The 24,958-nt window shown below is 43.3% G+C and overlaps 2 protein-coding genes across 2 annotated transcripts; both read right to left on the bottom strand.

The window, feature by feature from the left end:
* Positions 1–563: 563 nt before the first annotated feature.
* pmp22b (peripheral myelin protein 22b) lies at positions 564–7,746 on the bottom strand. The gene is made up of 5 exons (XM_079183271.1): positions 7,624–7,746; positions 6,837–6,927; positions 6,487–6,580; positions 3,197–3,337; positions 564–2,247 (listed from the first exon to the last, which is right to left on the bottom strand). The coding sequence occupies exons 2-5, from the start codon at positions 6,912–6,914 to the stop codon at positions 2,087–2,089; spliced, it is 474 nt and encodes a 157-aa protein (XP_079039397.1). The 5' UTR covers positions 6,915–6,927; positions 7,624–7,746; the 3' UTR covers positions 564–2,086.
* A 7,828-nt stretch (positions 7,747–15,574) lies between these two features.
* Positions 15,575–21,333, bottom strand: tekt3 (tektin 3; the record flags this gene model as incomplete). The annotated part of the gene is made up of 7 exons (XM_079182027.1): positions 15,575–15,791; positions 16,648–16,802; positions 17,525–17,747; positions 19,547–19,690; positions 19,834–19,904; positions 19,999–20,082; positions 20,797–21,333. The coding sequence occupies 7 exons, from the start codon at positions 21,331–21,333 to the stop codon at positions 15,575–15,577; spliced, it is 1,431 nt and encodes a 476-aa protein (XP_079038153.1).
* Between the last annotated feature and the right edge of the window lie 3,625 nt (positions 21,334–24,958).

Here is a 24,958-nt window from a genome sequence, read left to right as displayed (position 1 = left end):
GAAGGGCAGTTGTCATTAGAGGCGATCTCTTCTAACTGAACCCGATAATGAGCATCATGTTAAAAAACAACAACACAGCAGACTAGCTAGTGTAAGCTCTGAATTAAATGCTTTAATTCCACCACAGCATAGCTCTGTCTCGGGAGGATGTCAAGCGGAGGACAGACCGTTGCAATTACAGTGTTCAAGGTACCAAGTCCTCCTATTTCTGATGCTAAGAGAGACACACGATGACACTGAAACACTAGCTGCATGTTTTGAATGACTGGCGTCGGGGTGTCAACCGCCGTGCCTTCGCCCCCCCCCCCCCCCCCCAGTGTGTGTGTGACACAAGTCACAAAACAGCATTTGCAACCACATGCGCAAGGCCGCTTATTTGATCTACTGCGGAGTACGATGGCAACACTGTAACACTGTAGACTGCACACAGGAATTGTACATACTGCACGCTGCGTTTCAGTCTCTGACATCTTTGTTCCATCTCATAGTGCATGCGATCAGGATGGTTCAGAATTCGCTATCACTGTAATGCCCCCCCCCCCCCCCCCCCCCCACATGATGCTTTCTGCAGCCCAGAGATGTGAGATTCAGAGTTTACGGGCAGACAGACGAGACAATAACTAGACATTCTGCATGCATCAAGTGTTAGCGTGAATCCAGTCCCTTGTAACAGTGGAATACACAGTATTAGATAACGTGAGAGTAAGTTTTATTGAGTAAGTGAGTGTTTTTAGGCTAGATCCTCATCACCGTCTTGTTATGGCGCAACACATGAACAGCGTTTTTACACAGAAGAAGAGAAACTCATAGACGTCAGTGGGGCAGAGACGGCAGCATGTCAAACTTCAAGTATTTGAAACAGACAATTTGTGTCATCACTGCAAACCTCTCTGTCCTTTTCATCACATATAGAGTTAATACTACATACGTTTTTCCTATCATCTGATATTATCTTATATGGCTTCAACTCAGTGGCATTTCTTTCTGGTATCATATCAAATGTATACTTTATTTCTTAGGCTATAACGCCCCACAGTGTTATTTTCTTTATGGTATTCTACTAAATAGGCAATTTGGCTTCTTGAGACTTTAACAGCCAGGTGAACACAAACGTCAGAATGAGGGTACAATTAAGGAGTTAAAATAAAGCCTATATGAAGTGATTTCACTGTAATCCAACTCTTCCACAAACTCGCAGAATAATACTGACATTCTATTTGGATTTCATCAGTGCACCGCCCCAAACTCAGAAATCAGACACCGCAATGTGAAATAGACTGTGTTCCCTAAAGAAGCAGTCAGGCACTGTATGTACAGGTACAGGTGTACCTCTGTCTGATTCCCACTTTAATTAATGGCCGTTTGACTCTAAACAAGAACAAGGTAACTCCGTTGTAAATGATTGCTATCAGTAATAGGAATGATAAATACATAGCACCATCTTTTGTTGAAAATAAGAAATAGAAAAATACTGAAAATAAAAACACTGAAACTTGAAAATTCACAAAATAGAAAAGGACCAAATCTCTATATCCTGGCTATGCTACATCCAGGGATGTTACCACTCTTTTTGTAAAGCAAGCCCATCACAAAATCTCTTCTTCTAACCCTTCTATTTCTATACATGCACTTTGGTTAAAATACTTGAAGTAACTTTTTTGCTTCTTTTTTTTTTTTATAATTCTTTGGCAATTACCAAAACAAAAAAAAGGCAACAAAAAAAGGAAACGCAACAACAATAGCATCTAATTATTTCATCATTACAAACAAACATTGAGGCACTTAATCAGCTAAAACAAAGCTCATACATGTATCCATTGACAGAGCAACACAACAACTATGTACATATATGTAAAAAGTGTTATAAATAGGTTTTAAACCATAGATACTATATACATCTTTTAACTGAGACAGTATTGGTTGTTTTGTGTTGGTTTGCTTGTTGATTTTTGGTATTACCACCCTCCCCCCCTCGCTGTGATCTGGTTGTGTTGGTCTGGTGGCTCCAGGGGCCATTGGTACTCAGGCATCAAAACTTTTGTTTAACTTGGTTGGGTTACTGGGAACACTGGGATGGAGTGACGGCTCATTCTCGCTTCCTCAAGATGACGTAGATGAGTCCGCTGATCAGCGCCAGAGGGAAGGCCACCCACGCCAGGATGTAGGAGTAACCGAAGGCCTCGGTCCCCGGCACCCACTGCGGACTCATCACCGTGTAGATGATGGCTCCGCTCATCACGAACAAACCTGCAGGGAAGGGAACAAGCCGGAAAACACTTAACAATGCTGGCCATCATCTTGTTCAATTATCAGATCATGTTTCTCTGCGGTGTTGTGCTCTCTGTCTTGAACCCTGTCTGGCAGAGGAGGGCGAGCAGGTCAGTGTTTCCCAGAAGGCATCCCTCCACAATACATCACAGCGCCTCACGCTTATTGATCTCCGAGCCAAGCGTCTCCTGCTCTGCCCGCCTCAACCCCGGTCCGACATGGCACGACGTGTTTTGTCAGCGCTGCCGGGGCCTTCCTGACATTTCAACATGGCGCGGCTGGCGGTGCGCCCAGTGTCATTCCTGTTTGGCTGAGTGGGCACCTGGGTGCTAGGCAAAGCGCTGGCACAGTACCAGAGAGCGAACCCTGGGATGTAGGAAAAGGGCTGCCAAGCGAGGACACACAATGGGCAGTGGAGCCGCTCTCCGGCCAAAGGGGACTACGTACAATAGACGAGTGGAGCATTAAACCATTAGTTACTGGCTCAGACTCTCTTAATCTAATTCTCTGCCGCAGTAGATGCAGTGGGATCGTCTGCTATTGCTCTGTCCGTGCAAGAGGAGGATTTGCGTGAGTGCTGTATTTTCAGACTACTTTTACTGGGCTAATCAGAGTAGTGCTGATTAGTCATTGAGTTGATTTTCAAGTGGTTGTTTGTCAAGCAAAAAAAGCTGAAAATCATGTTTACAACTTCTCGAATGTGAGGTTTTGCTGCGTTTCTCTCTGTTTTATAGTATTGACAATAGCATGCCTTTTTGGTTTTGGACTTTTAGTCGATCAAAACAAGTAATTTTTCATAATTTGAGTCACACCGGATCCAATATGAATCCCTTTCTACATTTTGCTTTGATACTACCCAAAAGCAGTATTACGTGTTATCTGATGTCGATGGATTTGTGCGGAAGTGTCACAGGGGGATTCAACTCACTGGCAAGGATCTGGAAGGTTCCAGTGAGGAAGAAGCGTCCGCCCTTCTGCAGAGTGAAGAGCTGGCAGAAGAAGAGGAAGAGAGCCAGGCAGCTGAAGATGATGGATAGGATCATGAGGGCCTGGACCGCCTGAATCCACTCTGCGGGGGGGGGGGGAGGTGGGGAGGGAGTGAAAGAAGAGTGTTGTCAATAACTGAACCACATTCATCATCATCTAAAGCATCATTTATATATAACATTGACTTAACAAGCGGATGAGAAGGAAAGAAATACAACAAGAAAAACAAATGCCACAGTCTGCTGCTCCTGTCCCGGCTGAATTGAAGCATCCTCTCGTAATGTTTTCTTCTGGGAATGTGTAATGGATCCATAACAATGAAACCTGGGTATCCTGTTCCTAAAAGCTCTGCAGGACCTATGACTAAATGTACCACATCGATCGCTACTGCCAGTCCTCCAAGGCCGGCATGCTAGAAGCCCCATTAACCCATTAGACACCTGTACTGACGTGGGAAGACCATCTCAACTGTGTGCTTTATATGTGTGAGCGTGGTCGTGTGTTTGTGTCTGTGCTTCTTTCGGGGCCACCATGCCAGGAATCCAAGGATTCCCAAGCATGGTCTATTTCTTGTCTGAGGGTTATCCGTGCTGCCTCCCTGCCCTCTCGAGTTTCCCGAGCACTCGCTCTTTCCCTCCCAGCATCTATAGAACTCCGCGTTTAGCCGCGTCTTTGCTCTTACTGTCGTATTCTCGTGCCATAACACGCCGCCGTGTGACAAGGGCCTTAAAGTTTGCTTGTGCATTTGCAGCCACCGCATAAGCTCACTCAATTGTCCTACCCGTAGCATCAGCGAACATTCCAGACAAGCCTATAAAACAATAAGTGGGATTTCGGTATTGCTCCATTTGAATGCACACCACTGCCGGGCTCTTGACCGTCAAATCTCCGATGTGGTTCCTCCAACGTTCTCAAGCATCTGCGCTTTATTGATTCTCTTACATTATTTGAATGTTGTGGTTTAATGAGGGGGCACTTACAACATTGGGGAAAAAAAAGCATGATGCATAATTTATTACAGCTCATGCAACAAAAAGGGTGATAAAGTAATTGGCCGGCTTACTTTGCGCGATGATACGACTTTGACCGACCGCGTTTGAACGCTGTAGGCTAAAATGAAAACATATCGCTATAGTTGTTACTTTACTTTCTGTGGACGTTCACTGAGAATCATGCAGTTCTCCTGGAGAATCTGATAGATTTAAAGGGAAAGAGTATCCTGAATCGTTGCACAGCGTTACCAGGACGGAGTCAGGTTACCTACAATAACAGAGCTACAGTTTGTCCTGATGATCATTGCCTGGGGGGGAGATATGGGAGGAAACATGACACGCTGCAAATTCTCCATCCGCAAGATGCAGCCAGAGCAACATTTAGATTCCATTATGATGATCCTGTCTTCAGATATTTGTGTATTAACACTGTGAGAAACAGGTGAAATGTTCCACCCCTGCCCTATAAATACCGACAATACATCACTGCTTTCTGATAAACACGCATCTTGTCCTTCCTTCCTTCCTTCCTTCCTTCCTTCCCTGACCAACAGTAGGAACCAGTGACATGGGGCATTTCCTAGCATGAGGCGCGGTTCAGGGCTCAGAATGTCACTGATAAGCAACTGTGACTCATATTCAAAAAATGTGTTTGAATGCCTTGGTTTATTACTGTGGTATTACAATGCTTCTACTGTAGACTTTCACTGTGACACCAAACAGGAAACTAACTGCTGATGTTTTTTTTCTGCCTTCTATTCTGCGACCCAGTAACTCAAGGTGCTGAAAATAGAATATAAAACTGCTGTAGTAGTTCATTCATCGTGTTTATGTATGTATGCCTGGAGGCAGAAGACTTGCTTCCTCAACAGCTAATTTTAGAGCCAGTAAATTCTATGAAGTAATTTCCCCAGCTGTAAGGAAGTGGTATTTAACTCTAGCCCAGCATGTGATAACTGTGACATGAGTATCTCTCACTAGGGCGTCATCAAAACCAAATGGAGCCAATATTTTAATTTACCAAGGCAACCAACTCATCAGAAATACACTCAAGATGACTGTGATTATGATTCACTTCAGAAGGAACTTGATTGCTCAGCAAAGCTTCAAAAAGGCTCCATTGAACGCAGGAATTGGCACCCACGTGAGAACGGCCCCACTATCTTCCATCTCCCAAAGCCAGAGCCCGGACGCGCGCCCTCTTAAATAAACACTGTGAGTCAGTGGCGCTAATGAAAGCGAGTCAAACAGACCGGCTGTACCGTGGAGCTACCTGGCAGAGCGTGCAGGCGCTGCAGCCAGGACAAAACACACACACACACACACACACACACACACACTGGCTGAGCGCGGCTCATTCTAGACCGATGACATCACCCGGCGGCTCCTGCGCCACTGTGATGCCACATTTAGTAGCAAATAGAGCTGCTCAACAGTGATCTCACCATGAAGTTGTTGCTAAATTATTCATATTAGGACAATGGGAATATTATTAGGTAGGGGTCTTTAAAAACAATGGAATCTATATATCCCCACATATCTTGTCAAATTCAATCAAACAGGTGGAGGTGACTGTCTTGATAAATCAGTAACGCTGCAGCTGCTGCCTTAAATTGTCCCGATGATCCCTGCAAACTAACACTGGACACTGTGAGCCGTCGCTGGGCGTCACCCGCCATCAGGATGCTATGTTCTACATGAGGTAGCCCAAGGTCTCCCCGCTTTTCCGACACTCTGTCACAGGCATGCACACACACACACACATAGATCTGAAACTTTATATACTCTCTGCGGCCCCACCCTGATCCCTCCACAACTCCCGAGCTCCCGTCAACCGTGGAATCCCATCTAACGCGGGACCTGAATATGGACATCACACCACGACTATTTATACAGCTGCAGCCTATCAGCTGGCAGTTCCAAACAGCAATGCCACATTCTCTGCCCTAGATGGCACCAGAGTCCCAGAGGAGCCGTGACACACCCACATCATCAACACGGGGAATGTTGGATTTCAGCAAGTCATTTCACAAAGTTCAAGTCCCCCATTAATAACAGTGTGGGTGCTTTAAACTTGTGACCGTTTTGTCCAAAGCAGAACATGAAATGGGAGCAAATCCTGAGATGTGTCGCAGCTTCACAGCAGAGCAGTGATAAAAAATGTCCAACAGTGGCCATTGTATTCTAAATAAATAGCTGTTTTAAAGGAAAACTGTAAAATATCAGGCAGGGGTCTGACCTCCAGCTGTTGCCGGGTCACAGTGGTATCCTCCATTGGCAGTAGAGCAGTTTATCCAGAGGTCTGAGGTGCCAGTTTCACCTGACGTCCAAACCTGATGTCAACAACAAACAACTCGGTCAGTAATGTGTGAAGAGCAGCACCAAACCAATCAGTTTCACTGGCATATTCAAATTCCTAAAACACAAGTGTATCTTAAATTATACAGAAAAAGTACATTATAGTTCTTGCTGCAGGTATAATATATCAGTAAGCGTCAATGGGGAGTTTTTAGTCCATTTATATTTAATCTTTAAGATTGAATTCATCTGATCATAGAACGACAGAAACATAAGGACAGTTTTACTCACGCTGACAATTGTTGACACAAACAGGAGGACCAGACCAGCGACGTGCAGGAGGACGATTCCGAGGAGAAGGAGCAGCATCTTTGCAGGCGATCTGGGCAGTAATGAGAAGAGGAGACGGTCTCTGTCAGTATGTGAGTGTGCGTGCGTGGTTGTGCGTGTGTGGATGTCTGATCGGGGGGACATGGGTGTGGGGACATGGGTGTGTCGCTGCAGCACGTTCAACACGGACAGCCTTTAGAGAAACTTCGTCGGCTGACAGCGTGTACATTAACGGTAATAACGTCACGTGTAAGATAAAGTCACTGCTAGTATTCGACAAATTTGATTTACTTTTAAGTTTAAGTTTGACAGGATTCAACTTTCAAGCTGATCTCACGTTTCTTGTTTTTATTTACACCAACAAATGCCCAAAAATAGCTTCAATCTTTCCAAATTGCGTCCCTTTTTCGTTGCAAAAACCCTGTTCTTTTAAGATGGCTTTAAAATGCCGGCTTTGTGTCATCTACAAAATGGAAACAATTTGAGGACAGGATATTAAAAAGTAATATCGACAATAACTTTAAAATAAGGTAGCAAAGTACAATCCCGTATTATCTACTTTTATTAATCTAAAAAAATGATTTCTTAGCGACCAATTAAGCATTTTATTTGCGGTGACAGCTCAGCCGTCCTGTCTGTGTGCGTAATGGAGCGGCGGGTATCCCAGCGAAAAGCGCGTTTCCTCATTGAATCCGCCTGGATAGACTGAGCGCAGCTGAATATGAGAAAGTTAACAAAATCCACTTACTGAGAGCGGTGAGCTTGTATTTCCACAAAAAAAAAATCACAGAGTTTCAGGCTCGCAAGAAGCAAAAGCAAGTGTTCCCAAAAGAGTCCAACAGCGGTAGTTCCTCAGTTCTAAAAGTCGCTCTCAGACTAGATTGATGCCAGGGCTGACGTGCTGTTATAAAGTGTCTCATTATGGGAGAACAACGCCCTGCGTGCGTCGCTACGTCATGGAGTGACTCTCTGGTCCACGGCCAGGGTTCCCAATATAGACGTGCCATGCGTAATAGCGCATGGGTTGCCTTAGTTACTAACTTGCTGTATGTGTAGTGACCTGACAGATCATTGTTTGGCTGTCGCGGTAACTGAAAGCAGTAATATGTGCTTTTGAGGATTCTTTTCTTCTTCTTCTCTCTGACACTGTTTCCAGCTTCCTTTTTTTGCTGTTATTACAAATTACAATAAACTTCAATTTTGTTGTTGTTGCCTGCGGAGTAAATATAGAATCTAAATATATACAGGACTGTCTCAGAAAATTAGAATATTGTGATAAAGTTCTTTATTTTGTGTAATGCAATTAAAAAAACTAAAATGTCATGCATTCTGGATTCATTACAAATCAACTGAAATATTGCAAGCCTTTTATTCTTTCAATATTGCTGATTATGGCTTACAGCTTAAGAAAACTCAAATATCCTATCTCTAAATATTAGAATATCATGAAAAAGTATACTAGTAGGGTATTCAACTAATCACTTGAATCGTCTAATTAACTCGAAACACCTGCAAGGGTTTCCTGAGCCTTGAAAAACACTCAGCTTGGTTCAGTAAACTAAATCACATGTATGGGGATTATCACAATATTCTAATTTTCTGAGACAGTCCTGTATATTTAGCAGAAGTACATCCAACATACATTTCATAGAGTAGACATTGTTCAAAAAGAACATATTTGAGATAACTTGCTTTTTTAGCACATTGTGTTCATCAAGCCTTTCATGCATTTGATTGCATTTATGTCTATAGTACAGCAGAGTGAGAGAAAGCCATTTTGGACTCAATCCAAAATGGAATATTTCGCTGTAAACTCAGCTTTTCGTTGCCTTGGCAAGTAGAAACACAAACATGTTGCAGTGCGGTGTAGTGGTGGTCTTTTCCCTCTGGTAGTCATGTTGTCGGCCTCGTGACTCACAGTATGTGTGAAAGTTGGTATGGGTGAGCCCAGCGCACCGCCGGGGAGAGATAGCATCTGGGGCTCTCCTCTGTTTGACGTGACTCATTTCCAGAGGGAGTGAGATGGCGTTCCACCCTCAACAGGGATTGCAGCCCATGTTGTTAATGTGTTCATAAAGAATGCACTGAGGTGAGTCCTCTAAATATTGGGTGTTGTAATGATTAGAGTTCCAGGAAATATAGGGAGCGGTCAAAAGTGTAAATATTTGAAAAGTATGAATTGACTACCTTATCTCCTCCTCCCTCTGGTTCTTCTCCGTGTATATTGCAGGCGTCATTTCCAAATACAGTATGATTTTTTATGTGCTCCTGATAACACTTCAACATAAGTCATCAAACGCATACTTCTGCAAAAAGTCAAAAATTGACTTCTCAACCTGCGCGGAAAATCCTGGGCTTCCTCGATGGGCAGCACTGTATGAAACATACGCCTTTCTTCGCATTATCAGGCTGGTGGAGGAGCTTAGGAGTTGTCCGAACTCAGATAACCCCCCCTGTCAACATCCACTCTCTATTCTTCACCACTTAAGCTCACACTTCCTGGACGCCTCTGCGTGTGGGTTTTTTCACACTTGCATGAAAACAGAGGCCTCTGTGCTCATGTCGCACACGCACACATGAAAGGGGACCAGTTACAAGACCGGATCGCAGCCGTGAAGTGCCGCGCTGAGCGCAAGCTTTGTGGCTGCTCGGTTATCAAAGTGTGCGGCATTCTTAGTCTGAGCTGCATAGAAGTACCTATTTGTCCGATATGATTGCTCTGTTGTTTGCAGCTGATATCTGCTTTTGTGCAACTCTAATAGAATCATTAGGTCTTAACTCTGATCACATGAGCGGCGAAGTGGTCATGTTTACGGTGACCTGTAGAGGAGAACTCTCGTTAAAAGTGTTGAGTAGCTGTGCAGGCGCTCCCCATCCCTTATATGTCAATGTTTGTAAAAGACTGACAATCAGTGGGCTGAGTGGACATGGGAGTGTTAAGTTTACTGCGTTTGTTATTGAGCTTGGAGCCGAGCTCTCCGGGGAGAGCCGCATAACAAACATTCAACCCTGAGATACTGAATAATGTTACATCTGGAACGGCGGCTAATATTTCACCTCCGTCGTTAAGGTGATACAACTTATCTTCACGTTGGCGCGGCAGACAGCGAGGGTGCATACCAAAACCATAGATAGGACCTCGGCCAGGGGGGTGTGAGTCCGGAGAGCAAGACGTGATTGAGTTACTGTAACTCCATCCACATGCCAACACAGAGGAGAGCGTTAAAGCAGATGCGGCGCGCTTAAGTGGTGTTTATGTTTCTACCAAATGAATTCCTGCAAGATCTGTAAAATGAAGAGGCATTGGAGATACTGCAGCAGAAAGACCAAAGATGGGCCCTCGTCCTTCCCTCAATTAGATTGCCGTTGATTTTAAAACGATGTGACAGGCCGCCGTCTTTCACTTGATTGCAGTGCAATTTCACTCATCTTGGCTCAAACCACAATCCATTAGCTGGGATGAATAAATGGCTCATACTCACAGCAGATGTTATTCAGCTCGACTGTGAGTCGGCGGATCCAGCTGATGCTCCGTGTCGGTCAGTGGGAAGGCCTTATCCGCGTCACTGTTTGACTGGGATTTTCTGCCTTGTGTGTCGGGTTCTGACAGTTGTCGGTCAAAGGTGGGTCAGAGCTCGTGTCCTGTCATCAGGGTGTGAAGTGCCGCTGTCTGTCGGACCACTGAGAGTTGCAGTCGTTTATTAGCTCCCCTCCTACTGCAGCCGTGTCCGAGTCGGACTGCCCCTCTCTCCACTCATGTCAAACTCTCCTGTTTTACAGAGACATACAGAACTTGCATGCACATATATGACCGTCTTTTTTAAGCATAAGATAAGATCACGTGATGCCAGTAACTACAGTTATACTACTTGTGAATTAAGTGTTCAAATCAGATATGAGGGGAACAAGCAAACGGGGGACACAGACGGGCTGAAAGTGAGATGGGAGGTAAACACAGTCTGTTTGTTTGTGTGTGGATAAGTTTTAAGCTACTCACAGCCCTTGTCTTGTCATCACACTTTAATCAGACGGGACACAGAGTGATGACAGCAGAGGGGTAAACCTAGCCCTGTCCCGTAAAATACACTAAATACACAACAGATAGCCTGTGATGTGGGTAAAGACAGTCTGTGGTTTCGAGTTAATAAGAAAATAATGAAATGAGCCCGTGGAAAAGGGGAGGATTTCACTCTAAAATCTTACCACGGCTGTCGTGTCATTGCTATGTTATTTAATCTATGCTCATGAATTCGTTACTTAAATCTTATTGTAAGCCCAAAATCTCACTGTTTGTGGAAAATGTATGTGATTGCATCATTTCACTGCTCAGTTTGAAATGAAGCTTGTCGGCAAACTGTGGCATTAAAATAGCATTTTGAAGAATTGAAAAAGGCCCGTGTCATTCTGACATTACTGAAATCACACGGTCGTGATCCACTCAATATCCCGTCACATTCAATCTGTAAATGGTGAAAGATGTGGCCGGAGTATAAGCATGGCAGAAAGGTCACCACCATCCATGACAATGTGTAAAATGGATGACGGAAAACTGCAATTTTGACCAGCTCTGTATCTTTTTTTTTTATTGCACTCTGCTTGTTCCCATGGTTCCCGCTGAAGCCACATGTATTAGATTTTTTTTTTCAGTCAGACCACGGTACATAACTTCCAGTCATCCTCACCCCCACTATGATTCAGCAGGAAAGACTGCAGTACTGTATCTTGACTTCTGTGTCGCTCTGTTGTCCACCGGCTCCTCTTTCTACGGAGAATGAGAGGAATTGGACTCACAGATCAGTGTTATGGATTGCTCCAGAATTCCACTCAGTCACACAAATGACCCACAAGACCCTCTGTCTTCTCTACATTGTATTTCATGTGCCAGTCTTTGTGGCTGACCTCTGAACTTTGGTTCGCAGTGATGCTTCTCTGGGTTATCTCGACTCCCTGATTGGAGACAGTTATCTGCAGAATGCTGGGGGGGGGGGGGGATATAACGTTGGTTCGATCCAAATTTAGGAAGGCAAAGATTTCTCATGTGAGCGACTTATCAGCAGACAGCCGCACACAGCCACAGAGCCGCTGTGCGAGAGGTTGGCAGTTGGGTTGGAAAACCACATTATGTATTATGTGTCTTATCAGTCCGTCTCCAGCTTCCTCTCTCTAGGTCGTAGCTGTTACAAGGCCGATTACTCAACGGATTCCCGCTTAGTTTCTCTTCTTTTCTTCAGTAATAGACAATCTTCACAGCCCAACGGTGGAGCGGCCAAACAGCCTCTTGAGAAAACTCTGAGTTTTGGCAGCGATCCAAAAGCGGCAGGAAGAGCTGGTTCCCATGAATGTTTAGCGCTCAGTCCAAACTGAGCTCTCCGGCAGTTTGAGATAACTGGAGATGAAGTGCTAAATGTTCCATATCGTCGGGCTGGAGGGATTTAAACTAGATATTCCAGTAAAGGCCATGATCCCATGTTACCCTGGCAACATGTTTTGGTAATTTGGATATTTTTGCAACAATTATGAGCCAGACTCGTTTTTTCACGATACATTTCTGTTTTCTTCATTCCCCTGTGGCCAAGATAAGTCTATGATAATAGCTAAATAGCTCAAACACATTTGTGCATTGCAATTGTAATTGGATATTTTCCATGTGCTGTATTATGTTGTGTTGATTGTGCAGTTTTGTACATGCACATAATGTAGTATTTGCTATATTACATGTTTTAGGATGTATTTTCTTTGTTAACATTGAAGTTACAGCTGGATTTAAGGTTTCAGGAAGTAAGGGATGGTCTGCTTTCAAATTGGCACAAAGCACGGGCTGGACAAATCACCTATAAGTATAAGTATAAGCTTCAAATAGTGTCCTCTGAAAAGGAAAGCATTATGTGGTACAGAAAAGGAAAATTGATATTTTTGGAAATTGATTTTAGACTGATTTGAAATCAGACAGCTAAATCTACATTAATCAACATTTTTATAATAACATAGAATCAGATATGTGTGATGTATGGGGATGTCTCACCAAATAGGGTATGAATGACAACAATTTTTAAGTCGTTTTGCGGGCAATAAGAATGCCTTTTTTTTCTTTTACTGTAGTTAACATACTTATTTTAAGCCCAACATACTTATTTTATGTTGCTCTGTTTCTACTGGATGTGTTTTGAGGCTATTTTGCTTACACATTAGCCATAACACATTTAAATATGTGCTATTATGCCAGGGCTGTGTCTGTTTTGGAGATCTAATCAACAATAATGTAATCAAGTAGCCAACAGATTACCATTTGTTTGTACAGGTTAGAATCAATGCCCATAATGGGGTAATCTGTGGTAATACATATAGTTAAACTGACGTACTTGGAGCGAAGCAAACCACTTTTTTCCTTCAATGATGCACACTCAGTCCAAGTCTGTAGTTACAGCACAGAGTAAGAAACCCTCGGTCGTGATCTGCAATCAGATCTTTGGTTTGGTATAGTGGTACGTCACAAACATGGGGCGCAGGGCATCTATAACAAGAACCGGTGTTAAGAATAAACCGCCAATATGCTTGGACTGCGGGGAGAATTCCAGAGTAGATTCCCTATATGCGGGGGTGGTAGAGGAGGTCAAATAGGAGGGCCTATTTGTGTCCCATCCCAACAGAGACCCGTAACCACAAAGAGACATACACTGTAGAAACGGGGGTTCATTACACTTCAGTGAACCGAGTTGGAAGGGGAAAAATGGGACAGACAAGGGGGGGGGGGTAGAAAACCCTCAACTTTGTGCTATCTGTCAGTATGTTTAATCACAAGGTGATGAGAGCAGCAAGTCTTTTGATGTAAGCTAGACAACAGGGGGCCTTTCTTTGCAATACTAGGGCTGAGGAATGTGCCTGGGCACAGGAGTGGGACTACACACACACACACACACACACACACACACACACACACACACACACACACACACACACACACACACACACACACACACACACACACACACACACACACACACACACACACACACACACACACACACACACACTGCAAGTAGGAAACCATGACAGAGACCTCCTGCCATTGATTCTCTCCTGAGGGTTTTAGTCAAACACAATGCTGTTTGCACAGCAGAGAGAGCTAACTGTGACAGTGACTCAATACAGTTGTAAAACATTACACCTAAATCAAAGTGCAAGTCACACACACACACATACACACACACACACACACACACACACAACCACACATGTTTTGGTTTATCTTTACGGCCTCTACCTCCCTCCAGTCGGGAGTCTCTATAATGAAACTACTCTTTTTACACGAGAAATGTTTTCATGCTTTTAGTGCTGAAAGATTTTAGTTGGAACCAGATTTTCAGATAGATTTGAGTGAAGCTCAGATGCCTGGATGCATCTCTTAACTCTGATTACTATGCCAGTCCAGCTAGCTGTCTGTCTCCAACTTCCATTCACTTTGTTTGCAGACACTCACTCAAATGTAGATGTGTTTTAATGCGTACTCTTTTCTTTCTGGTGCGATAAGTTAACAAGGATGTCAAACAGAATTTGACTGCAGGGGAGAGAAAATATATGACTATTGAATTTTGATGGGATCTCTCCTTTGCTCTGATAGTGGTGATCCATTTAACGATTGGAGACTTACTCCTGTACTGACGACGTTTAACTCAGGATGTATTGGTGATTCAAGCAAAGTTTACGTTCCTCAGTGAAGCCGACGGTTACACAGGAAATGCAGAAGGAGTGGGAGAGTTGGGTCAAGAAGTGTGATAGTGTTTATGTGCGTTCAACGTTGGTTCAGGCCACAGCTTTAAATGTGTGTTCAAGCCGGAGTTAACTCTATAGATGCCACCGCTCCCTGTGCTGGAGCATGAAGGCTCGGAGGGGTGGAGAAAGAAGCCAATGAGAAGTAAGAGGTATGGGGCTCAAGTCCTATACGATGGGTGGGGGGGTTTCATGTATGACTTACACGTTGTTTGTTCAGCTCCTCCTATGGGTGAGGCGCTGAGTGATAGGTCATCAAAGAAGGATGGTGAAAACATAAACGTCCTTCGCAAACCATATTTCTGTGTTGCACAAGCTTATCCCGGCTATTTTCTTGGGGATTACTGTCACACGTGCTACCGAGACCGCCGCCTGCCGCCGGCGTAGTGTAAAGACAGATCTGTGGTTTGAGTGAACGGTCCCACCAAACCAAATTACTGCTGTTCATGGTGTTAAAAGGGAAGGGGTTACGTTATACAGCAAGGCCTTCAAGTGCAGTAATGGAGTGAATGTATGACATTAATAAAGTAACAGTAGGTGTGAGGTTTGTATGCTTTTGATGATTAACAAGGCTTTTATTAAGAGTTTCTAGCATTTTTTTAAGGATAACGGTTAGTAACATGCAGTGAACGTGCCGTATAAAATATCGGTAATTGGTGGCAAATTTAAAGCATTCGGAGACCTGCCTGATTAATCACCATGGTAATTGATTCTTCCATGACATCACATCATTTTATGTTTTTATTTCTTTTTAAAACTTTTGTAAATACACTACGGGTACAAAACTCAAAATTACGATAATCCATTGTTTCAGTGCCCGTAATATGAAGTCATTTTGTCACCCACAACACCCTCAAAATCACTCCAAAACCACTTAAGTAGCAATAGTTATTTATATTGGTCTGCCAAGGCTCTCTCTTTGAAGACTTGAGTTAGGTGTAGCCCACCAGCCGAGGCATGCTGGGAAAGCTCTTACGCATGCTCATGCACTTTTCCTGGTCCAGGAAGAGTGAGTTGGCCTTGATGGACAGTTCATGCTCCAGGGTCACTTTGGTCTTGACCAAAGTCTGCAGAGTGTTCTCAGCCTCCATCAGCCTCACCCGGAGCTTATGAATGGTGTCCTCGATCTCCCTCACCTCACCCACAAGTCTGAACGAGGAAGGATAAAGAGAAAGCAGCTCACTGTTAAATTAGCTGGAGAGAGGAAGAAGTCAAGGAAACCGTTTCAGTCCCAGAGAAACACTTTGAACTACAGACTGTAAAACGATTTGATAATTTTGATATGATTCTGTTGAAGTTAAAGAAATATTGTAGTCAGAGATGGGATAAAACAGCTTAAAATTATTTTAGACAGATTCAAATCTGTTATGTCAAAATAAGCCAGTGCAACGCTATGCTTCTTCAGTGATCAACGTCTCACATGTAGCTTCGCGAACATTTTTACATCTGCACGAAAGCAAGAAATTCAAAAGATATTCGAAAGGCACTCTTTTAACTTTGTGAACTTTGTGAATTTTGGTAACGCAGTGCATTGCATCCATACACTGTTAAAATTTAAAACGTTTTAATGTCAAATCAGCTTCAATAGATTGTAGTTCATCAATAAGAAGCCAAGATCTGATATAAGTACATTGGTCAGTGTAGAGTGTGTTTACTTTTTGCTGAACAAGTGATTCATGTATTTTGGAAATACTAATGATTTCTGTCAGAAAATCTCATAGCAATAGGTTTTATGTGGCTAATCGTGCCGGCTAGCTATCAAAATGGTGCCACCAATATATTGTACCTCCAATTTTACCCAACTCAAAACAAATAGACAAATATAGAAAAGTATTTAAAGTATTTTCTCAAAGATATACAGTCAAATTGTTGTAGAACCATTAGTTTTTCTTTTCAACACGTGTGATTGATTTTTAGGGGAAAATGTCTGTAGAAACAAATGATTTTTTTTATCTCCTGAATACGTTAATTGCTAATGTGCGAAGGACTTGCACAGCTACAGCACCTGTGGTGCGGGTTGTCCCTGCAGAGCTCTATGTTGGGTCTGCGGGTCCTCTCCTCCAGCCTGGTTTGGGCCACTTTCAGCGGGCACTCTTTGTCTCTGAGGGCCTTCTTCAGAGACTCAATCAGCAGGTCTGTCTGGAAGATCTCCTGCAGAGTCTGGGTGATGAGACAAGACAGATGCAGAATGAAGTGACAGAAAAGGAAAGCGTCGTCAAATCATGGTAGCAACAGCTGAGTGTCTCGCTCATGAAAATAGCTGCTCAGCTGGTGCAGAGGGTGTTAATTAGGTTAAAGGAGGAACTATTGACGTGAAGGGGAAAGTAAATGAGAATCTCAATAGTAGAAGCAGAGAACAAGTACAACACTATCCACTGCCAGCTTTGAATCAGCTGAGCACAGTGCTGCACAGTGGCCTGCTCTGTGCGGACCCATTTGATGTAATTTAATTCCAGTGAATCACTATTCGTTACAACTGACAGTGACAGAGGTTTATGAAGGACTGTGTGTCTCGCATCACAGCTGCTGTCAGTGTTCAAGCCCATCCAACAGCTGATGTGGATTCACTGTTTAACCTCCTGCAATTAACCCGAGAACAATGGGATCCAGTGTAGAATATGGCACAAGCAATGAAGGGGGCATTTATTACTATTGCTCTCTTTTAACAGGAATGTTTTACAGTAAATATGCACATAATCTACTACAGACAAGACACATGTCCCCAACAGGCCATGTGGCAGGCAATAAGGGTCTATCATTATGCACTGTGCTTTTTTTGTAGATATCTAGCACAGGTACTGAAGAAAAGAAAAAGAGAATGGTGCCAAGTGCTAACACATGATCTCTGACATGACGTGTGACCATGTTGACAAGGTGCGGACCTTAGCCAGGTGCGTCTGTAGGCTGTTCTTAGCATCAGCGGTTTCTGATATGCGGTTTGTGAAGGCCACGTTGGCATTGTTGAACTGGTTCCACATTTCGTTGGACGTGGTGCTCATCAGGATCTCTATCTCGTCCCTCAGCTTTCGGGAGGCAGCTCGTTCGCCCTGGGAGAGCAGGATGTTGTCGTCGGTGAACTTGGACCACGAGTCCGGTAGAGAGACCCTGACGGGGGGGGGGAAAGAAGTTGATGCTCTCACTGTCTTTTAAAATGGTTTAGGCAAGATGGTAGTCGGATACTTTCGAGCCATCGCTAGCGATGTGGCTCTAGGCAGAGATGGGCAGTATTTCTATTACTTGTATTTGAAATACGTATTTCAATTACTTTTGAGTATTTTGTAATTTGTATTTGATAGGGCCGATTAAAAATCAAACGTAATTTGTAACAAAATACTTTAGAGTGGAGTAATTTTGTATTTAAAATACTCAAAATACTTTCTCCACGAATCAAAAAACAGTTCACGAGTTCAGTCTTCAGATCTTCAAGTTCAACGGATTGTCTGTCAATTTAAATATTGTATCTGAGTGTGACAGATGTCAACTAGCTTGATGTATACTTTATGTCTGGGTCTGGCTACATAGCCTACTGTATATACATGGTGATGGTTATAATATCAAGCTAGCGATCAATGCTAACATGCTAGCGATCGATGCTAACATGCTAATGACGCTAGCATGCTGTCTAGGCTAGTGCATAGCCAGTGTTTAGCAAGTTAGCTTATCAGTCGAGTAGCTAGCTATAGGAAGAGGGAGATTGGGAGCTTGTGTGATGAATATTTTCTTGTTGATACAAAGCCAAAGTTTATGGGCTGTTAAGTCCCATTAATACAAATATATATACAGGACTGTCTCAGAAAATTAGAATATTGTGATAAAGTTCTTTATTTTGTGTAATGCAATTAAAAAAACAAAAATGTCATGCATTCTGGATTCATTACAAATCAACTGAAATATTGCAAGCCTTTTATTCTTTTAATATTGCTGATTATGGCTTACAGCTTAAGAAAACTCAAATATCCTATCTCTAAATATTAGAATATCATGAAAAAGTATACTAGTAGGGTATTCAACTAATCACTTGAATCGTCTAATTAAACGAAACACCTGCAAGGGTTTCCTGAGCCTTGAAAAACACTCAGCTTGGTTCAGTAAACTAAATCACACGTATGGGGATTATCACAATATTCTAATTTTCTGAGACAGTCCTGTATATACATAATCAATCAAGTTGTTGTCTTTTAATATCTTTGCTTAGTTACACTGACATTCTGTGACTGTTCTTCAGTTTTGTGGGGTTCACCAGAGCTTTGTGTACATTATAGAGCCCAAACCTGAATGCTCTGCTATACCAAATTGTGAGAAAACAGAAAATCCAGAAAAAAGTATTTCCTATATTTTAAATACAAAATACATGTATTTTGTTACATTTTCTGGCACCAGTATTTTGTATTTTGTTGTAATACATTTATTTGGGGGTATTTTGTATCCAGATGAAGAAGACAATTGACTTTGTTGAACCCCTGACTTTTCCTTTACAGTCATTCTGAGGTTTATATTTTGGTTATTTTGAGGGAAATGTGGTAAACGTCCCTCTCCACTACATTTTTTATTTTGCTCAATCATCAGGTCAAATTCAGACAAATTCAGTATCTTTCCAGTTCTTTGGTTTATGTTCAAATACACACAAAGCTAAACCATTTCCATCAGACTCAGATGTGCTTTGTGTTTATTACAATATGTTTGTTATTGTAAATGTTAGCGTGCTTAATTTCTCAATATTAAGGCTCATTATGGTGTGTTTAAACCTAGCTTATGAACATGACTTTCAAAGATTGTCAAAAGCTTTTTTCTGTGATTGACAATTTAACTGTTCGATATACCAAGCCGGTTTAAACAAACAGGAAATAGTTAGCTGTTTGACGTGATTAAACCGTTAATAATTGATCACATAGCACTGTACTCACGAGGGGTCAAGTCTTTCAATCCCTCTGTAGTAGCCGATACCGTCGGATGTGTTCCTCAGGTGGTGACATCTGCCATCTATCCTCTGAGCTGTCACTTTGTCGCTCATGTCTCTTTCCAATTCATGCTGGGCTGCTCGGTTTGACCTAAGGAACCCCACAAAGCAACACAGAAACAAAACTATATATATATATCAAATACATATCAAACGTCACAGTTTTGGAAACGATCATTAAATGGAATCCTCCCACATTGAATAACATTTCACAAATTGATTTCTCAGACTCACGCCAGCTGAGCGATGACTCTGTCCAGATATCGCCTCATCCTTTCCTGACATGAGTTGATGACTTCCACTTCCTTGTTGCAACGCAGGTAAATAAAATATGCTAATTGGTTTCCCACGGTTGCTCTCAGAAGTCACACATGCTCACATGTCTTGCTTTAATGTTACCTTGATGAGGTCCTTCTCTACGCCGTCATGTACCAGATCGATGGACATCCGCTTCTCTCTGTGGTACAAACACTCTTGAGACACCTATTGACAAAGTGACCATGAGTAAATTAAGTTGAGATGGTTGTATGAGTATAATTAAAAGTCTATTAAAATACATTTTTTTCATTGTGACATTTAAATAGGTGAGAAAGTATGGTATATAAGTGCAGTATATGTCTGTGTAAGCATATATAGTGCAGTGTATCAGCTGCATTCTCCAGTTTCAGTTACGTGGAGGAGTCTCAAAGAAAGCCTCCTGCCATATGATCTTAGCTCAGCAAGGTGTCCATGTCATCAGATCTCCAGCCAGATCAAGTTGAGTCGATCTGGCTGAGACAAATGACCAGTGGTCCTCTACCGGGAAAAACGTGGGTGACCTAAATAAGACTCTGTCCCAACACGAGCATTGCTGCGTTTTTAAAGCGGCCTCCACGACCAGACAGACACTGTTACTACAACTAAACGGGGAACCCTAGTCAAAACTGTTTCACCACAGATACTGTGACGCACACTGAGACATGATATGCATGAATGTTAAGTGCAGGGAACCGAGTGTGAAGATTTCAAGGCAAATGCAAATTGTCCTTGTTGAAATGTAAATATTTCAAAATGTTCCAATAACACAACTCAAAATTGAGATATGACTTACCAGAGAGGCATAATTCAAGGTAACACACACGCACGCACGCACGCACGCACGCACGCACGCACGCACGCACGCACGCACGCACGCTCATTTATTCCTTCCACCCTCACCTGAAGGGGCCCCTGAGTCTCTGCCAAGGCTCTCTCCAGCCTCCTCTTAACCTCAGTGAGTGCGGCGATCTCTGTCACCATGTTGTCAATCTCGTGGCTCAGCTCAGACCTCCAGAAGACGATGTCATTCAGCCGCTCGCCGATGTTCTTGCTGCTTTTCTCTTGGGTTAGTCTGGTGAGCTGCTCCTTATCCTGCATCATCCTGATGGTGTCTCTTCTAAGTCTCTCCGCGCTATTCCGGGACAACTCGGACTCCCTGTAGTTGCTTATGTTGGACTTGTACCAGTCGTCGGGAGTGTAGCGGGTGGACAGCGCTGTCCTGTTGGATGGGTAGAACATGGTCTTGGCTCGAACCAGGCCTGAATTCTCTCGCTGTATGGAAGAGGCGGTTTGGACATTGCTGTTGGTCCTCCACAGGTTGGCGCTGGGATTCATGGCCAACTCATGGGGGTTGCGATAGCTGGATGCCATGGTGGAGATGGCGGGCAGGAAGTGGCTGGTTTCTGGCCGAGCATATGTAGAGTCGATCAGCTCCATTTTTGACTCCCGTCAGGGTGCTCCTAGATTTCAGAGTTCAGTGCATAAAATAACGTTTCAAAAGTATTTATATCAACTTCAATTTGTAGGCTTATAAATTGTCTTAACATCTTTTAGAGATCCAAGACATTTAAATAAATGGATCAGACATTAAATACAGTATAATAAATAGCTAACTATGCTTTTTTTTGTGTCATTAGAGTTGATAGGTAAAAGAAACACAAATAAAATGACAAAAAAAGCATCAAAAGAGAAGAAGAAATATCTTACCAAGATGAACAAATGTGTGCTCAGAGTCTCGACGCAGGCCGGCTACCTCTCAGCTTTGCTTACCTGGAAATGAGCTCAAGAACGCACCGAAGGTAAGCTGACATGCATAATAGATAGACAAGTAATTCATTCAGCCAGCCAATGGTGTTGCATAGTCCTTGGCTGCAGGAGCTGTGCCCATCCAAGATTTCCGTTGTCACAGAAGCAGTTGCCATAAGTTACTGAAACATTATGCCTGGCATTTTTAGATTAATGGTGAGCACGTCCCACTCTTCTTTTACCCTCAAATAGACACATTCAAGCACACAAAACAGACCCTTGGCACTCTAGTCCCCAATTACTGCGGTGAATTTGTCTATATGACACCATGAACTTGATGCTGCTCTGCAAATTGTTCTTGTCCACAACTTAACTTTGTAATTAACTGTGAAAGTTCACCTTTTCAAAGGGTCGCCTACCTTCAAATTTCCTGTTTCTTGTTTCTTGTCTCGAAAGGTGAGCAATCTGAGCTTTGTCTTCAAAAGCAGAGGAGTTCAGTTGGTTGCTAGGCAGCGTCAGTTAGCTCACCGTCGCCCCGAGAAGCTAGCTGTCTGTATGGATTACAGTCCTCTGTTTAATGATTCATGCCACAGGAAGAGTCCACACAAACCCCTGTAGCACAGAATAGTAATCTGTGTTGTGTTACCTCCGATTAGAAGTGAGGATCGCTGACACTTACCTGTTCTGATGCGGTAGAGCTGGACAGATGATAGCCTGGTTTCCACTACAGAGACAAGCAAAGCTGTAACCAGGAGTTACTCAGCTGATTTATCTTTGTCACAGAACTTTGAAGTACACATATTATTGATTTTTGTATAATGCAGACTGGTTTCTATGACGGCATATTGAGCTGTGGTAATGCTAGCCGTTTGAATCTCAGCCCTGTTCCGAATACGCAGAGTGGATAGATGGAATATCAGCTATGATTTAATATGTTTTGAACTTGGCGGCTCACATTATGCTTATTTCTGTTCTAAATAGAGCCCAAATGATATCAGATTTTACTTTCTGCAAAAGTTACATAAATTGCAGTCTATATCTATACTATCAATATTATTAGCCTGCCAATATATCGGTCAAGCTCCTGTTCTAAATGTAATAATAAAGTATCTGTTCCATCCACTTGTAACTGCATCATGTAATCTCAAGCTCACTAACGATGGCTATGTGATGGGCTTGCAGGTTTATGTTTCCTTCCCCGAATCGTCCTCTGTGTCCAGCATTTTAAAAGGGCAGTGCTTCAAAGAGAAGGCGCTCTGCGCACTATTTTGCACCTCGTGGTCAGGCTACTATTGTCATAAACGTGGAGGTTTAGATTTAGAATGGAATGACATGTCATTGCCCCACCCCTGCGGCCTCAGCATCACTTAACATGGCTAGGTTCAAGAAGGCCACCCCACATGTCTCCACCGCTGTGACCTCAGCCGCTATAAATACTCCCCCCAAGAAAAGCATGAAAAGCCAGCCCTCGTATGAAATTCCTCCCCGGGTTAGAGCTGCCAGTGTCCGCTGGAAAAGTGCTTTCCGTTAAATCTCCTCGCTTGCCTCGGAACGTGAGGGAAATGTTAGAGGGGCCTATATATATACTCCTGTATGGTGGCCCATGAGAGTGTGTTTTGAATTACTGCATAGAGGAAATGTCTGAGGGAGCGAGCATGCCGTCCACTCCACTTAGAGCACAGTGACACTGAACGCTGTAATCCACATAGGAATGAAAACACAATAAATAAGAGCTTTTTGATTAAAATGCCTGGCATGTCGAGTATCTAGGAAATTGTCCTCTTTTGGTATGTGGTATGGTACCGTAGACCACTTAGCAGTTAAACTGAATAGTTTGGGGATGACAAGTGGCCAAAGCATTAAAGGAAAAGTATCGTGATTCCTCTAATTTATGTCATGTGGTTTGGCTTGGGGTGTTTGGCCCTTGGCTGTTTCTCATTTTGGCTTGGACAAGACATGCGGTGAATGCTCACATTAGGACAGAGGGGACAAAATAAATGATGCACTGGACCTCCTGTCAGTGCTCTCAGGTGACGGCACACAGGGGCTTGAATTTCATCGATCAGTAAGTGAGAAAGCACTTTGGACTTTTCTCTTTCTCAGATATGTTCGCTTTTATGTTATATACTTTCTTTACAACATAAATACTGGAAGACACAAACCTCACCAGACATTTTACATATATGTCTCCAAAACCACGGAATCACTTCTAATCAGGTCACAGCGCTCCCTTCAAAAACGGCGAGTGGCCAATAACTGCAGACATAAAGCAAGTAGTTCAGCCTTGTGACACCAAACCCCTCAGTATCAATATACAGACATTACAGAGACTGCCAAATACAAACACAAGCAGTCTGCACTCATAAGCTACCAGGCAGCATCCTGCAACCCTTCTTGCTGCACACACACTCGCCCTAAGGCTTTGACACATCCTTCACTTTTCACCGTTGACCTTCATCTTATCAGGTAAGAAGAGACAATCAGAGGAGGTCAGAGGTGGTGTCTAAACATTCACACCCAGTGAAAACAAGCCCTTGTCTGTTCCGTCTCCGGTCCCTTGTGTTTTCACTACTTCAACCCCCCCCCCCCCCCCCCCCCCCCCCCCCCCTCCAACCCATCCACCCATCCGCCGCCCACCACTTTCTATGTCAAGCTGGAAAGATTCCTGCTCAATCCAGCGCTCTGGTCACACACCACAGCTTCCCTTATTTCTTTTTAAAATCAGTAGTCCCACCGTGCTTTGCTTGCTCTTCTAACTGCACAGTGCAATGGGTAAACTAGAGATGCAGCTTTCTCTCTCTCTGTCTCTGTCTCTGTCTCTCTCTCTCTCTCTGTCTCTCTGTCTCTGTCTCTGTCTCTCTATCCGAGTGTACAAGCATCAGTTTCCTCTCATGAATTGTGGATGGAGCTGTCTGTGAGGAGGAGGGTGGCCACACCTGTAGTGGAACACAGGAGAAGCAAATCATCCATTAAATCTGATCACCGTATTAGAGATCCCCCACAGAGGTAATGGCTCATCCAGATGGGAAAATCACAGGAGCCTCCCGGGCTCATCTCAGGTCATCAGCGGCCGTTTGAGACAGAGCTGCTGTGCGGTCTGACTGTTAAAGCTGCAAGATCCGCGATTGGGAGCATTTCGGATGGCTCTTAACGGCTCTCAACATGTCAAAGGCGAGTCGGCGACTCATAGCTAATGATGCTTATGGCGCTAACAGTGCAAACTAGGGAGAAAGTGCTACAAGTGGTCTTGGCGCTTGGTTGTGGATCTCTGAATTTTTGTATCCAGGCTCTTGCTGCACAAATAGTTCACTGATAA

Source organism: Pholis gunnellus, assembly GCF_910591455.1.
Source record: "Pholis gunnellus genome assembly, chromosome: 21".
Lineage (NCBI taxonomy): Eukaryota > Metazoa > Chordata > Actinopteri > Perciformes > Pholidae > Pholis > Pholis gunnellus.
The sequence above is the reverse complement of the archived record's forward strand: the minus strand, read 5'-3'. Positions and strand labels throughout refer to the sequence as shown.

Bases quoted from the DNA above. Each gene is read 5' to 3' on its own strand.
- pmp22b (XM_079183271.1), bottom strand. From the start codon at position 6,914: ATGCTGCTCCTTCTCCTCGGAATCGTCCTCCTGCACGTCGCTGGTCTG. The intron at 3,338-6,486 runs GTCAGACCCCTG...CCCCCCCCGCAG, and splicing joins TGACCCGGCAACAGCTGGAG to AGTGGATTCAGGCGGTCCAG. The intron at 2,248-3,196 runs GTGAGTTGAATC...CCTTCCCTGCAG, and splicing joins AACCTTCCAGATCCTTGCCA to GTTTGTTCGTGATGAGCGGA.